Here is a 16,796-nt window from a genome sequence, read left to right on the forward strand (position 1 = left end):
AAGGGCCTTCAGATCATTGTCACAGAGCCAAGGCTATGTTGCTTTACCTACCAAGTTGTGGGCGGCATGTGTGGATATGTGGCCATAACAATGACCTACATTTAACTTTGTTGGCAAGTCCTAATTTTGCTTTCCCTTCCAAGTTCCTGCTGTCTCCTCCACCTCCTCCATATTTTAAAGTACACAAAGTTTTCTAAGTGCTGTACAGAGGCGAAACAGTACATTCCCTTCCTGCAGGTTTATAAACTAATAGGTGCATAACCACCACCACCACCAATTTCAACAGTTGGAAGTACAATTACTTACATCTTAAGATGAAATCTGTATGTAAAGGTCTCATTGTTAATATCGGATATATTTGGAGACAAGTGGCAGATGAAATTTTAGCTCCTAGAGAAGCTTGTTACCTGACCTTTCAAAGTGTCTCTGTACTCAGACGGAAGAACGTTCAATCTCAGGCATGTGCCTGGGAATAAGCAGGATGGATCATCACATAATTGCCTTGTGTTTGAAAGACTAGCGTAGAATGATGGAATACTGATCTAGCTGTGGGTATTTAGCAGAGGTATCACCGACTTTCTGCATTCACATCTATCAGAAGGCAGTAAATAAGTGACAGTGCACCCACCAGTGCAGCAGTTTTACAACCATTTTCCCACGCATTCCATTAGTAGCACTTAGGTGTGAACTGATTAGCTTTGCTATTTGTCCATCTAGCCTAGTATGGTCTAACATGACTGGAAGCAGCTCTCCAGCATGTTAAGCAGAGATCTTTCCCATCACCTCCTACTTGATCTTTCTGACAGCAGATACTGGGATTGAATTTAGGTCCTTCCGCATATTAAAAAAAATGTGCTATTGTGCCAGTACTAAGGCATGGTCTCTTCCATAAATGGAATTGGTATGCAAAAGAGAGAAACACATACAGGAAAAGGTTGGCAAGGAGTTCCTCTGCAGACATCACATTTAAAATCGCTGGACCCTTTATGATGACATTACAGGCACCCCCCCTTACACACATCTTACTCACGTGTGATCACGTTTACGTGGGTTGCCGTGAAATAAATAAACAGATTGGCCTTCCTTTTATTGGGGCTTCTGCAATTTCACTTTTGCGTACAAGGCCCTGGAGCATAACCAGTGTGTTAGTGGGGGTACGCCTGCACAGAATGGGAATGTCCTTAGCAGTCAGTCAAGGCAGCAATGGGATTATACCCTATCAATGGCTTATAATTAAATATTTTTAGGGCAGAGCACAATGCAGAAAACACATTTAAAGCTGTAATTACAATAGTTTATAACATATTTTTCATAGTACAGCTTATCTTGGGATCTCACAGTATGTTGGGCTTTTCCCAAATGAGTAAGAAACTCCGCTTTCCTCTTAGAGGAGTTAGAAAAGCTGATAATATTTTGACTGGCATCAGATACAACTAATGCTTTCTCTTGAACAGAGCATTACTGTAGTATTTGAAGATGTAGTGTGCAATGATAGGTTTCACTGAAGAAGCCAAAAAACGGAGAGAAATTATGTGTCCTGACTGTTGTATTTTCTGTCACTGGAGTTTTCTTTCAAGTGACATAGACAGATGTTTCTGTACTGTATAGACCTGGCTATCATTGAAAGAACTACATGGGATATTGTATATTTACTGTAGTTACCATGTTTTCCTTCATTCTTGAATTCTGCTTATGCTCCTTAGTTCCCAAAATACTGGGAGCAGATTGTTGGGACTTATTTCGGGAAATGTTTTTGTGTGTTTCCTTCATCAATTCTGCTGCAGATGCAGAGCTCTCAGATTGCACCTGTCTGGACAATTTTTGGTTTCATTTGGCTGTTATGTAGATCTGCTTTGTTAATAATCCAAACAAAATATGACATACACCGAACAGCATATGTAAAATTTTGCCTGCATTTGAGTGTTACACTGAAAAATAACGGCGTACACAGGAGCATAGCATAAAATGAAATAGGCGAGTGTTCATTTCATGCATAAAGTGGTTTGAATATATTTTACCCTCAGTAACAATAGTAGCTTATTTGACTTGGTTGCACAAAGGGATTTGGGAATATGAATATATGCTCAATATTTTTTTCTAGAGTCAAATAAGCTTCCGGCTAGTACTTCATTACCCCTGGTAGAATCCTAATCATAAGTGCTGAACAGCCAGTAAGTTTCTTTCTTGACATGTTAGGAATGTAAGATTTAGATACTATATGTAGCTGTACTCTCCCTGGGGAGAGGCGGGGGAGGAGACACATTAGCTTTGAAAATTTAAGTTTAAGAAGCACCAAATACTTGTAGTTTATTGAGCATAACTGTATGGACTCAAGGTATGAGCAGTGTTGATCCCATATAGGGTGGGTGCCATGTTTTATTGGACTGACCAGGAATTAAATATTTTTCTTAAGATTTTGAACTTTGCGAAGGTTGACTTCAAGCAATGTGAGGAATAGAGGAAAGGTTGGGCATACCCAGTGAGGTTTTGCACAAAGGGTGCATATGGCTGGTTCATTAGATTTCTCCTGACTGCATTGGTGAGCTGGTCTTTATTTTTTCTATATTTTTACTTTTTGGTTATGTGGCAAAGGTGTGTCTAATAAGAAAACAAAGTACCTTCATCCTTAAATGAAGCTGTTAAATATTTGTGTTAACTTAGTGAATGCCATAACGGTAGGAGATGAATATAACTGGGAGACGTCAGTGCTTTTGGCTTAAGCTGTATTTAGGAAGCATACCAGGTAAAATTAGCAATTAGCTAAGAACTAAATACGACATCTAGGAAAGCAAATACGGCAGCATTTGCCAATCTGATCTCTCCAGATGTTTGGACTGCAACTTCACTACATTAGTGAAGGCTGAAATAGGAGGTGATCAAATATGTGATGGCAAAAATGACTTTGTTGTTGCTGCTGCTTAATTTGTAGTTCCACCAGAGAGCTGTAAAGGCTCCAAATTAGGACAGTGCAGTGGTATCTCTAGATACGCACACCTCTAGTTGCGTATCTTTCAGGATGCGAACGCTGCAAACCCGGAAGTATTTTTCCAGGTTTCACCACATGGACAGAAGCGCTAAACCGTGTCACGCGCATGTGCAGAAGCGCTAAACCATACTGTGCGCATGCGCAGAAGCGGCACCTCTAGTTGCAAATTCCTCGGGATGTGGCCAGACCTCTGGAACGGATCCTGTTCGCAACTGGAATTACCACTGTATTTGGAGCAAATCTGAGGTTTTACTCCCTAAGGACAACCCTACTTCCTGGAGACAGAATTGGGGGTGTCTGTTGTACATATTGAGTAGGACTCCTAGTACAGGCAGCGACTGTTTAGTCTGGAGGTTATGTTCCTGATCCTCATGCATTGGCGGAGCATGCATAAACCCCTTCTGACCCCTTCTGACCCCATCCCCTCTCCACCCCGCTCCACTACCTTTCCCGGCCACTTCTGGGTTGCAGTGATGCATGTGTGGTGGCACCATACTTTTGTCGGCTGAGACTTAAAAGGGACCTCCTGTCAAACACTGTAGCACCATAAGTGGGCACATGACGTAGCTTTGACTGAGCCATCCAGAGTGGGCTCTGCTGAGGTAATTGGTACTGAGATATGTGGCCATCCTGGTGATGAGAATAATCTGTTCTAGATTGTTTGAGGAACAGGCCTGCAACAAAACTGTTGGGCGGGGATAAGGAGTTTCCAGGAGCACAGTTTCAGTAGCTTGCCTTCTCTGCTAGTAATCCAGAGAAAGTTTACCTGAGCTTTATTGTGTTACCCAGTGAGTAGAGGACAACTATACACATAATGTCCCAGGTTCAATTCCTAATACTTTCTGTTAAAAAGATCTCAAGTAACAGGATTGAAAACACTTGGGTCTGAGACCTTGCATTGCTGCTGCCAGTCAAAGTGAACATTATTAGGGTCAATGGACTGGCAAAATAAGTCAACTTTTTGTGTAATCAGCATTATTGACCAACATAGCTGAATGGGTTGATAAACTTTGCAACTTCTATTTAGATATTGGACACATAGGAGCGCCTTTCAAACAGCAGGGCTGAATTTGTATGCATCAAGAAGATTTGTTCAACATGAGGATGTGAATTTTTTTTTTGATATGTCTTGTATCTTGGAACTCTAAACAAGCTCTGTCTGCTAAACAAATGCATCAAGATGCCTGAATATTTTACCTTTCCTGCATTTCAGCTTATGCTATTCTATAGTGCCCATAAAAGAAGTAAAAGGAAGAGACAGTGGAAATTAAACGGTTTGATTTTAAAATATTTTCTTTTTAGAAAGCTACAAGCTAGATATGGATTCACTGATATAGAGGGATCAATTGTACATCATCCAGATTTTTGGAGCCTGGTCACTAAAATAGCCATGTTCATCTTTTATCTTTGTTTCCAGATGTCCTAGCTCTTTGAACCAAAATAAAAGTTTATCTTCAAAAGAACATTATAACAAAGGACTTCACTTTATGAAAGACTTGTTCTGTCAGGGAAAAAATATATAAAAGCTGAATGCACATGTGGATGTGGGTTGTTAACTTCAGAATTTTACCACACGTGTTGGTATCACCCCTGTATTTTTTCCTTCCTTCCATAAAAATTAAATGCCTCATTTCTGCTGATTTGTATTTTGCCCTATACTTATTTGCTTTTTAAGATGGCATTTTACAATAGTTACTAATTGCATGAGAATTATACTATTCATTGGACTCAAAGTAACTGAAATGTACACAAGTAATTGGACAAATCTGCTTTGAAATATATAGAATATTTTTTTGTTTGCTGTGTTACACAAACATTTTCTTCCTTCCTAGAATGTTGTATATGAAATATGAAAAACAGCTGTATGGAATTCCAGTTATTTATCTAATATGGACAGATGGAAGTTTGCAGCACCTCATAGGCAGTTCAGTTAGTAGCATAAAGATTTATGATGTAGTTCTCAGTGCGTATTGGCTTTCATAAAGAGATAGTGGCATCATACACTTTGAGGCCAGTTTTGCTACAGTGGTATGTGTTCTGTACAGTTGTGTCAAATGCAGGACGAGGACTTTGTTCCTTGCCGACCTAGAACAACTAATTTAAAGCCTTTGGGGGCTTTAACCAGCATGAATTATTATTTGAATCCTGGCCTTTTTTATGAAATAATGCTGCTTATATGACTTCAAACAAACATGTCACAAGGTGCAGCTTGTCTGTAGTAATTGTACTCTTTCAGATTTAAAGGATGTGAAGTTAATAAAAACTGCTGCTGGCTTTGGGGTAAGTAGTGCTTTGATTGTCTTTAATTTTTCTTTGCAGGTATATGATGTTGATTGATGGCAAGAATGAAGTGTATATGATTGACAGAGATAACTCAGTGTTTCAGGTATCAAATCTGGAGTTTCCATTTCGTAAAGATCCACGTGTACACTTAGAAAATACTCTGATGGATGGGGTAAGAGGCTCTGTCTTTCTGTACCATATGCATGCTGCTTTCATTTCAGTAGCTTAAGATAGTGTGGCAACAGTGAGGGAAGCCTAGTGTCCAATTATTTCTAGAATTTGCCCATTCTATGGTTTCAGAAGAAAATTACAGCTGGGGCTCTGTGAAGGTACCCACTAGATTGCCAGTAGTGACAGTCCATATTGTTCAAGTCACTTTGGGCTGACTTTGCAGAAGGCAGAAGTTCTCTGAGCAGCTCTGCACAAAGTAAAATTATACTCCACTCTTCCGCTGAGTCCTTTGGCATTTGGAGAAGAATAAGGAGGGCAGGATCTTTTCTTTTCTATCCAAAACAAGATTTTGGGGGAAGCAGCACTGTAGTCTTCCTCACCACTTTTTCTTTCTCACTGCATGTGTAGAAGACATGTAGGAGGGGAGGGATCAGTGACAACCACACATAATAGCTTTCTGTGCTGCCATTTGTGATCCTGCTGCATACAACAGTTTCACCCCAAAAGAGAGATTTATCCAAAATGGTCACAGTATAAATAAAATTAGCTGTGAGGAGCTAAAGGAAGACAGGTTCAAATTTGGTCCAAAAGACACTTCTCCCCCATAAACCATGCCCACCTGCCTCACAGGTAGAGTGGGAGCCGTAGAGTGAGCTCCTGATTATGCAGTGGGCAAGAAAAGCACCCGATGGGTGGGAGCTCCAAAGACTGCTGGATTGGCTGTGAGAGAAAGTTCCCTGTAGGGAACTTGTTCATACAGACAATGCCTGCAAAAAGCAAGGCAAACTCAGCCGCAGGAGTGAGACGTGAGCCTTGTATGCACTTTCCATCACTATTCTTCAAACTCTTCACTGAATGCAGAGCGTGACTTTTGTACTGGGAAAGTCCAGACTTTATTTGAAACTGGAATTTCCCTGAGCTTAAGAGGATAAAACCTACGGTACTTAGTGGCCCTGGTTGTTTTAATGTCACAAAAATAATTTTGTGGAAAGCTTAAAATTTGTGGTAAGTGATTTCCAGTGTAGCTGTGCTTCTAGCATGTACTTTCCCTTTGGAAATATTATACAGTCATACCTCATGTTATTTCCGCTTCAATGTTACGTTCTTTCAGGTTACGTCCTGCGGCGACCCGGAAGTACCAGAAAGGGTTACTTCCGGGTTTTGCTGCAAGCGCAGAAGCGCAAAATGACAGCATGTGCAGACGCGGCGAATCGCAACCCGCACATGCGCAGATGCGCCACTGTGGGTTGCGTTCTTTTCATGTTGTTAATGGGCCTCCAGAACGGATCCCGTTCGTAACCAGAGGTACCACTGTCATTGGCCCTGGTCCTTTGGTTCGTTGATTTAAATCTGAGGCTGCTGTTAAGTTTAGTTAAATGAGTATCTATATACTGTTTTATATCCATAATAACCTCCATCACTTAGAGCAGTTACATATTTAGGGTGATGGAAAAATGATGAGGAATGCCTTTTTGGATTTTTAACCCAGTTTGTGCCCTTTGTGCTATAGCTGTCATTCCAGTAGATCCTGGATATATCTTCCTTCAGGTGAACTGCTCAGTCTTTCTAGGAACCCTTTAAATACAATGTGAGGTGGATTTCTTTCAAAAGTCAAGTGTTTTCTTTCCATCTTGCAAGGCTAGGGAGCAAAGGATTTAGAATGTGACGTAAAATAAATACATAAAATTAATAGCCATGTGAATTGCAATTGAAATCTATAATTAATATTGTAGCAGTGATGTGAAAGACTCAACAGCACCCTTGGGCTTGGTGTCTTTTCTTCTCGTGGTTGTTTTTACTCTTTTAATATTGGCCTGCGCAATGATTTTTGACTGTATTAAATGTAAAACAAATGTCTTCAAAGTAAATTTGGTACAAAACACACACTTTATTAGAGATGCTGTCTTCACTTTACAACGAAAGCTATTACTTGTTGTGAACATTACACCAGATAATCAAACTCCTCACAGCAACTCTAGCATCCATTGTGAGTATACTCATTTTTAGTTTCCATGGCAACACAACTGTATAACAGAAACCCCCAAAGATGCATTTCTGGTCTCAAATGTTGCCCCAGAGCTCAGTAATGCTCCTGGTGTTGTGCTTGCTTATTGATTTCATGTTAGTGTGAAAGCTGCAAGGAGAAAAGTACTACTCAGACTTGAATGCTGAGGGAGAAGAATATGAATTTCCAGCAACAGCTTTCCTTCAAGATGGCAATGTCCTGTTACAATCTTTGCAAGCTCTCAGCCAGAGCTATCTCTCTTTCTGCCACAAGCTCTCCTTGAAAGGCTAGCCCACACCAATATCTCAAGGAAAGGACATCAGAATTTCAGAACAAAGACCAGAAGTGATGTTGCTAATATCCCTTAAGTTGTATAGTGAAGACCCTAGCACTAGAACTCAATGCTGAAAAAAGAGAGTTTATGCACTGCTACACCCCAGTACATGCCCTACAAGAGATTTACCATTTTTCTAGGGTGGTTTCGTTGATGACCAAACAATGTCTACCATCAGATTATTTTTTTTTTAAAAAGCAAAAGTTCCATTTCTTCATTCACAGAAAATATTTCTGCAACTTGGAACATGTCATCTACTAATTTCTGGAACAATATGAAGCAGCCCTGAAGTGTATTCAGACTTTGATTGGATGCACACATCTCCTCTTTGAACGATCAGTCTCAAACCCTAAACATCTGTTTTGTTTGCATGAGTTTGTTATCTATATGCTAATAGGAATATTCTGGATTTCATAGTAGTAAGAGCTTTATCATTATGTTGGTGCTGCAAACAAAAGCGAACCATATAAAACCAGCAATCTGGTGTTCATATTATTGTAAGAGCCTGATCGTGTCATGCATTATCCAGGTTTTGCTGATGTACTACCATTCATACAGCATGCATTTAATTTACCTGTCTGTCCTGCTCAGCTCCAACCATCACCACACATCAGCTGCCACATGGCTTTTGGGTTTTATGCAGTGTCAAGCCCACTCCCAGCAAGAAAATTTCATGAAAAATGAATCCATGCTGGAAAACTGAGGGAGGGATCCCAATGGTAAAGCAAAACTTGTTAAAGTACTGCTTGCAAGTTTTGCAAAAATATTAAGATGTTATTTTGCTTCTTTTTTTCAGGAAATGATTATTGACAAGGTAAACGGCCAGGTTGTTCCTCGGTACTTGATATATGACATAATTAAATTCAGTGTAAGTATATCACGCTTTGAAACATTTAGTTAGGGTAAAGAAGAGCCAGTTCTAATAACCATTTGTATAAATGTATAAACTACTTCTTTAAACCAAATAAAAAACCTCTATATGGTGAAGAACAGTAGTATTTTTAGACAGCAATGAATACTTAAAGTCAATTACTATCACACCTGTCAAGCGAAACCGAAATGTGTAATGGGCAGCTGTATTGTTCAGCATGGAGACTATGCTGAATACATTTGTGGATTTTTCGTGGGTGACTTGGTAAGAGTGTGCTCCCTGGAGTCTTCTTCGCTTAGTTTTTCGCAGCTTTTCTTACAGGATTCTCGGGGGGGGGGGATCTTTTAGTAAAATCTCCCCTTCTCAGGGAGCAGAAAGGAGAACTACAAGGAAGGTTTGCAGCAGTAGTGGCAACCACTGGAATATATCCCCCCTTCCCATTTCATAGAAGTAGTCTAGGAGGATACCATGATCAATGGTGTTGAGAACCACAGAGAGACAGAAATAGGAATAAAGTCATACTCCCTTTGATCTCTGTAAATCTCATTCGCCAGGGTGACCAAGGTCAACTCAGCCAAGACAGCTACCCCACTACAACTCTCTGCACCACCTTACTCAATAAGGATATATTTGTGACTGTTTGGAAGCTTTTCCAGTCCAAGGGTCCAAGGTTTTATTTTGCAGTGGCACTACCCCCTCATACATTGCACATTCTGGATCCAACCAGTCAAACCCCTTTTGCTAGATTTAATAAGCCTGGGAGGGACTGGAGTCAAGAGGACTTGTGGTTGGGCATTAGGCAGCAACATCTTGTCCTCATCAGCTGACTGCATCAGTTGAAACACAACACATCATTGGCTATGGCATTGGATGCTTCATCTGGAATTGCAATTAACTGCAGAGTCAGGGTTACTCCGAAGCTGAGGAACCTAATCCTCAAAGCATGAATCCAGTTAATCACAGCAGATCCTCAAATACTCCAGATGTCCTTCCCCCACAGTGGGAATCAATTAACATCTAGAAGTAACTTCATCGGCTTGATCCTAGAGGATGCAATGCAAGCTGTGAAATGAGCTTTCTCTGCAGTCCACACTGTCACATGGTAGGGTATCTTATGTGCCCCATGGTTAATTAACCATAGTTTGTTCTTGGGAACAAGAATTACTAGGTTTGAAACCAACAGGATCTGAAACCAACTTCATATGAAACAGTTGTGTTTGTTTGCCAGTGGATTTGATATTGCTTCTGCAAAAGGATTTCCTTTCCCCCTCCTCTTCCACGTACCCCCCAAATATGCTCCAGACAGTTGGGGAACCATCAAGCAGATTTGGAGTTGGGTGGAAGGCTGCATGGGGGTAGGAGAGGAAGGAGAAGTCGCTTATCTCTGTTATTTTAAGATGTTTACAATGGGTTTTTAACACTGTGTATTAAATTTTAATGGTTGTAACCTGCCCTGGGTCCTTTGGGTGAAGGGTAGGTTGAAACAAACAAAAACCAACCAACCAATCAAAACAAAACAATAAATGTGGGGAGCCAAACTCCAATGACTCAGGTTTTCAGTTCCTGTTTTTACCTCCATAGCTGTAAATATGGGTTTCCAGTTTGGATGCAAAGAGAAATGATGGTTAATTAAATTGGGAAACATTAAATTGGGGTCTGCCAAGAAGGCAGGAGGGAAGACGTGATTCAAAAATGGAGTGTGTGGGCACAAGCATTTGTGCGCATATCATAGCTTAAGAAACTGAACTGGACCCAATGTATTGCCCTGCATTCTGTTCCTCTGATTTAGTTAACATGACTGTTCTGGGTCAACAAATTAATTTTTAAATTAATGAGTTGTTTATTTCTTTACTGAAAGGCAGTTTCTTTAGCAGCACACATACATCAAACAAAGTAGACTATTCTAAAGGTTTGTGTGCTTATTTTAGGAGGAAAGGAACACCTATGCTGATAGGGTAGATTTCAGCCACCAGGAACTATATTAACCCTGGTTGAGATTAGTAATGCTTGAAAGTCAAAATACTTTAGGTTGCTTAGAATATAGTGGGAAACTGAAAAGGGAATTTACTAAGCAGCATTGTGCTTCCAGTTCAAGGACAGTTCCAGACAATGTGTTATCAGCAGGAACAGAAGTAAGGCTTTATCTTTAAAAGGCCATTAACAGTAGCCAAGCTGTAAAGATGAAAAAAGCTAACAAACTCTTTATGCTAATTATAGAAGCCTAATTACAAAAATAGTTTAGCTGGAATGTTTGACTTGGCAAGAAGAAGCATAGTTTTTTCAGAGTTATTAGGTACTGAACAATGAAAATCAATGGGACGCGATGACTTGTCGCAGGGGAAAAGTGCTAGTTGTTGCTTATTTATTTATTTTTTAAAATTCTGCTCCACCAAATGTTTGAAAGAGGCCCAATGGGTCATTACGACAATGGTATAAAAACAGATTATCACTCCCAATTTAGACCCAAATACAAAATCAGAATATAAACATTAACACTAATTTGTGCTGCATTGAATTATGTGCAGTCAATAGTAAGAGAAATGTATCGCTTCCAGATCCTTATAAAAGTAGAGTTTATAACAGTTGCTTTAAAAGTTTTGTTTTATTTATACATTATATATTCATGCCATTTTAAAAAATAGTCTTTCAAACTGGCTCATTCAAAAAAGCGCACAATATCCTGTTTCGTGCACAAACTAAATCTTAATTTAGCACTATATGCACAAGCAGTGATGAGTCTTATGTGCATGACCCTTGTATCCAATTGTGGGCATGAGGAAGAAGTCGGAAGAATCTGCTTCTGTTTTTAATCTAATTTCTATACCTTAATGTCTGAAACTGGGAAAACTCTGGTTTGTGTAATCTATAATTTGTTCAAACAAGCCATAATCGTTGATATAGAAATCAGAGAAACCCTGGAGAGAGCCACTGCCCGTCAGTGTAGACAACAGTGAACTGGATGGATCAATTATCAGCTTTCAGATAAGGCAGCTTTCCTGTGTTCCTAGTTTTGTGTGAAATGGACCATTGCTGCTGATGGGAACTGTACGTAAATGAAAATAAGACACCAGACAATGCTTACTAATGAAGCAATGAGACATTGAAGGCACGGGGTGTGTGGAAGGGAAGACTCACAAGGGACTTTGCAAAGCCAGAACGAAGAGGTAAAGTTTTAATATGCAATAGTTTCCAATTCAGGTCAGTTACTGCTGTGCTGTACTTGAGGTGTTCCATAGGTCTTTAATCTTGTAGTTGGTGATGGGCTAGAATGTCTCTGAGAGGGAAGGGGGAAGTAAACTCACTAGAGATGCTCCCTTCGATGTCCCCCAATGGGGTCAAGCTAATCTTCCGCTTGCCACAAATAGTGTTCTTGGGATGTAAGAGCTACACCTTCCCAGTGGCCCTTGGTTCCCTGGCTGTTGACAGAAGCCAACGTGACCTTCTGTTTGCTACTGCACGTATAATGCAATTAAAAGTTTTAAATATCCTTCTGTGGGAGAGTCTTTCCTATCAGTGTGTTATTTTGTTCTAGGTAAAGAATGGAGGGAACATGTAAAAGCTTAGGGGAGGAAAAAAGAACAGCAACTGTGCTACTACTACTTTGTGTGAGTTTGTAAATGCATCAAGAGAGAAAGTAAAGTGCGATGGTCAGATTGATCACATATATTTTTCTCAGACAACTTCTGGTCAAATGCAAATTGGATGGGCTACATATTAAATAAAGGGAAAAAATGTAATTCCTTGTGCTTTACAAGAGGTCAGACAAGTTAATCTGGTGTATTCTGGCTTTAAAAATCAAAGTCTGACTTGATAATGTAGTCCATATGTGGGGAATTAATTTACCAAGTTCCCATCCATAATCATTTCTACAATAAGCTTTTTAAAATAGTGCTTCAGTCTCAAAAAGACCTTCAAAATCTGAAATCCAAGCACCTAGATAGAAATGTAGTTTAAAAAAAGAATATTGTGTGAAATAGAATTAAGGATTGACTTCATAATTGACTTAAACATTGATGGAATTGATAAGCAGTTTAGGCCATAATAAGAGTCCTGTTGTACCTTAGAGACATTCTGACCCACTCAAAACTTATCTTTTACTTTGAATCCTTCCTTTTAAAATATCCAGCAGTTTCGCTTCCACTATGTGGGATTTTTTTTTCAGGGCGTATACAGGGTCAGGTTCTAGCATTAACGTGTCCAGAATGACACTTTTTCACTTGCTGCCTTACCAATAGTAAATGAAAACTTGCTTCAGCTGAATAGCCTGCTCAGGTGCTTCTCCTCCTCAGTGGTGTTTTTGTGGACATATCAGCTTTTCTCGCATTGTACATGGTGTGCAGGGTTGAGGGAGCAAGTGCAGGGGCTACTTATCTGCTGGGTTGAATTAGTAGATAAGAAAACACTCAATAATCAAAACATCACTGGAATCATTGTAATTTCAAATGAAATTACAGCCTTCCTTAGTAAATTGTCTCTGTAACTTGAGGCAGCTTTTTATGAGCAAATAACTTCCCGGCCTTATGATTCATCCACACATTTGGTAGAAGGTATTTGCAGCTGAGGGACAACGCAATTGCATGCACTTCCACATCAGAAACTGGTGGTAAGCTAGCACTTAAGGACAAAAAGTTCTTTTTTTAAGCAACAACATTTTTTATTAAAACATTTTGATTGTTTTAACATACTATACCGTCAAAATAAGACAGATAAACCTCAAAACAATTAAATAAAGGAAACCCAAGCAAACAGGCTTCAATGGCCAGCTGCTCCTCCTCTCTCGTTCTCAGGGGGAGCCAGCTACCGAAACTGCTCTGTGCTTGGCCTCCTCCACCTCCTCAACATTGAGGGGCCCCTGTCCCTTCCCAACAATTATTGGGGGGCAAAGACACCTGATACCTTTTTGGATGCATCAGGCTAGTTGCAGGCTCCTTGGATTCCAAGTGATAGAACACTCTGAGTCCAAGCTAGTGGGAAGGAACATTCTAACCTGCCCAGGCTTTCAGTGGAGCACCAGAGTCATGAGAACATTAAATAGTCTGCATTAATTTAGGATGTGATGTTGGGTAGATGCTGTCAGTTATTACCAAATCACAGTGAGCACACGGCTGTTACAGAATGAACTGCATGCATTCTGTTTTTATTCCTTTGTGAATATTGACATTGTTCTGTGGAAATCTCTGCTGCCCTGAATGGCTTAATTGGCAGAAAATGTTTTTTTTTAAAAAATGTTCTTGGCGTTGGTTAAATTGTCCCCAGATTCCCATTATACATATATGTCATTCATCTACTATTGTCTGTCTTCAAACTGCACTCTGCTTGTGGGAATAATAAATTAAAGATCTTTGACTGAAAGAGTTTTTCCAAGCACTTTGTGAGTTGTCAAGCTAAAATGATTGTTTTATGCCTTCCTTTGGAATGGGGTAGGAGAGGGAGCAACTGAGCCAGACACCTGCTTTCCCTATCTCCCCGAGGAGGGAAAAGCAGTATATAAAAATGCCAGTTAAAAGGGTAGCTTGAGATCACCTGAGTTTTTATAGAGAGGAACAGAGCCTTTTACTTGCTCTTCCAAATTTCCTTGTGGGAGATGCTTGTGTTGCCAAGATGATCCTCTCTAATTATTGTTGGGCCAACCCTGTCCATTGGCCATCTGTCTGGGGTTGATGTCCAGCAACACCTGAAGGGCACCACATTGCTGCTTCAGTCCATGGTGGCCTCTGTTGCCATCTATGCCTACAATCTTCACAGCAGAGGCTGCCACTGAAATTATGTTAGCTAGACCCTGGAAGATCTATCTTCTGTCTTGGAATGGTTACCTAAAATGCAAAATAAAATGGGGGGGGGGGATGATGTGAATTAGGAGATGGCAGGTGCATAATGCTAGGTTTTGTTGGTAAATGGTCATAGCTTGCAATGATTGGAATCAATATGGTAAATATACCAAAGCCCAGCTGTTATTAGAATGCATGGACTCCTCACAAGAATCTACACATTGTGGAGGCAATTTGCATTTGTAATGGAACAGTAATAAAATTTAGGACTAGCAAACACACACTCCAGCATGTTAGCAAGGACTCAAGCCTTTCCTATTTGTTGCTTGCTTGTATTATAAAGAGAAAGCAGCAATCTATAAGACATTCTGTTTTGAAGTCCGAAGCATTTTGGAAGTGGCCTTCCTATAACTTTGTCATATGAGTACTCCATGGCAAATGACACTGTGCTATCCAGGTTCTCGATGTTTTTTAAGAGGTTGCAATATCCATTGCGCAGTACATAGAATCTTCCACTTCAAAGACGTAGGGTTATAATGCAATTTTGTTTCTCATTTCCCTGAAAGTTGCTATGTAATGTAGCAAGTTGACTAAGAGCAAATAATTATTTTGCTGTCTCATGCATTATTTATGAAGTGACGGGTTTTGTGTCAAGTTTAAAGATGCTCTTAATAGGATTCTAATAATTTTTAAAGTAGGTTAAATTGAGCTTAAATAGGAAATGGGTTTTAGCTTTGTAGTCACGTGCATAATTGCTATTTGGATTGAGTACTTGGTTTTGTATTTTTAAAATCTTTTAAATTTGTGTTTAAAGAAACACATTTTATTTCTTTACAATATTTATGAATTTCACAAATTAGTCTTTATAGGAATTAATCAAATGTAGTCTGTAATATTAGAGGCTTTATGTATTGATTTTAAATCAATTCATAGTGTAAGGTTTGTCCTCTTACTGGTTCTCTAATTCGGTCAGCTTGCAGACTTCGTGTACATGGACTTTCCTTTTTGTATTAGTTTTTGAAATATATCCTTTTAAAATGGAAAAACTATAATTCATGATAATTATTTGTTCTTTCCTTACATACTAAATAGATTTTCCATTGTAACTTTTTTTTGTTAAACTAGCTTTTAAAAATATAAAAGCTACTCAATGGTTTTGAGCATATTTTTCTTTTACAAATGATTCTTGAAATATTAAAAATATATGTTTTGAGATTTAGTAGAGAATTACCTCCTAAGGTCTTTGAATGCTTAAGGATGTTTTTGGGATTCCGTAATAGTGATTTTACAGAAGTGTCATCAAGTCTCAAGTCCAACTTCTGGTAAGACTGAAGGGCAACATTCAATCTTAACAACAACCTCAAAGAAAGCTGCCCTTGTTGCTAGTCTGGCAGCAGCATTCTGTAGTCAGCAGCTATCTTAAGCCTTTACTCTGGCATTGTAGAACCATGGTCATCTGTTGGTTATGCCGGACTGTGAGCTATATACCATTTAAGAGAAAAGATGGATAATTCCAAAGGCGTTACCATACTATTTCCATTCCAAGACATTATATTTCATCTTCTTTAAGGATGTTTAGATTTATTATTATGACACTTGAAAATGCAGATGTTAGCCATGCATGCTTTGAATTATCATTAGTAATGCTGCCAAAAGCTGATATTTTAGCCTGTTTTGTTACAGTTTGGTTTCAGAATAATAAAACTTGTTAAGAAAGTTGTGGCATATGCTCTGCTTAAGCTAAGTAAATTAAGGCAAGGACATGCCTTATGTGCCTAACTTGTGTGGGTGTATACTTTGCCTAGTAAATTATTCATTTTATAACACTTGAGGGGCAAAAAGTGACTCTGTTTAGGAAGCAGCTTGCCCATTTTGAAATTTCTCATTGTAAACACAGTAACATATTTAGCTGTGTATAAACAATCCAATGCAGTGTAATGGGTCTTCTTGCAAACATGGAAGCTTCATGAAAGCCAGTGTGGTGTAGTGGTTAAGAGCGGTGGACTCGTAATCTGGTGAACCGGGTTGGTGTCTCCATTCCTCCACATGCAGCTACTGGGTGCCCTTGGGCCAGTCACACCTCTTTGAAGTCTCTCAGCCCCACTCACCTCACAGAGTGTTTGTTGTGGGGGAGGAAGGGAAAGGAGAATGTTACCCGCTTTGAGACTCCTTAAAGGGAGTGAAAGGTGGGATATCAAATCCAAAACTCCTCCTTCATACTAGCTGAAAGTGCTTCCACACAAGGTGATGCACCTGATTTTGGCATATCCCCAGGGTGGGAAACCTTCCTTAGATGGAGAGCTGGATCCACAATTGGCCCACCTTCGGCGGGCCATTTTTGATAGGTGGGTTAGGCCATTCACCTGACAAATCATATG

At 39.5% G+C, this 16,796-nt stretch overlaps 1 protein-coding gene across 3 annotated transcripts in view; it reads left to right on the plus strand.

Annotated features, from left to right (window-relative positions):
• RNGTT (RNA guanylyltransferase and 5'-phosphatase) overlaps window positions 1-16,796 on the plus strand; it is a 128,659-nt gene that overhangs the window by 31,144 nt on the left and 80,719 nt on the right. For all 3 annotated transcript variants that reach the window (XM_081905565.1, XM_081905566.1, XM_081905564.1), the window contains exons 9-10: window positions 5,306-5,441; window positions 8,576-8,647. In XM_081905565.1, coding sequence (XP_081761691.1) covers window positions 5,306-5,441; window positions 8,576-8,647 — 208 coding nt within the window. The remainder of the gene's footprint in view (window positions 1-5,305; window positions 5,442-8,575; window positions 8,648-16,796) is intronic.

Source organism: Podarcis melisellensis (assembly GCF_964234715.1).
Source record: "Podarcis melisellensis genome assembly, chromosome: 3".
Lineage (NCBI taxonomy): Eukaryota > Metazoa > Chordata > Lepidosauria > Squamata > Lacertidae > Podarcis > Podarcis melisellensis.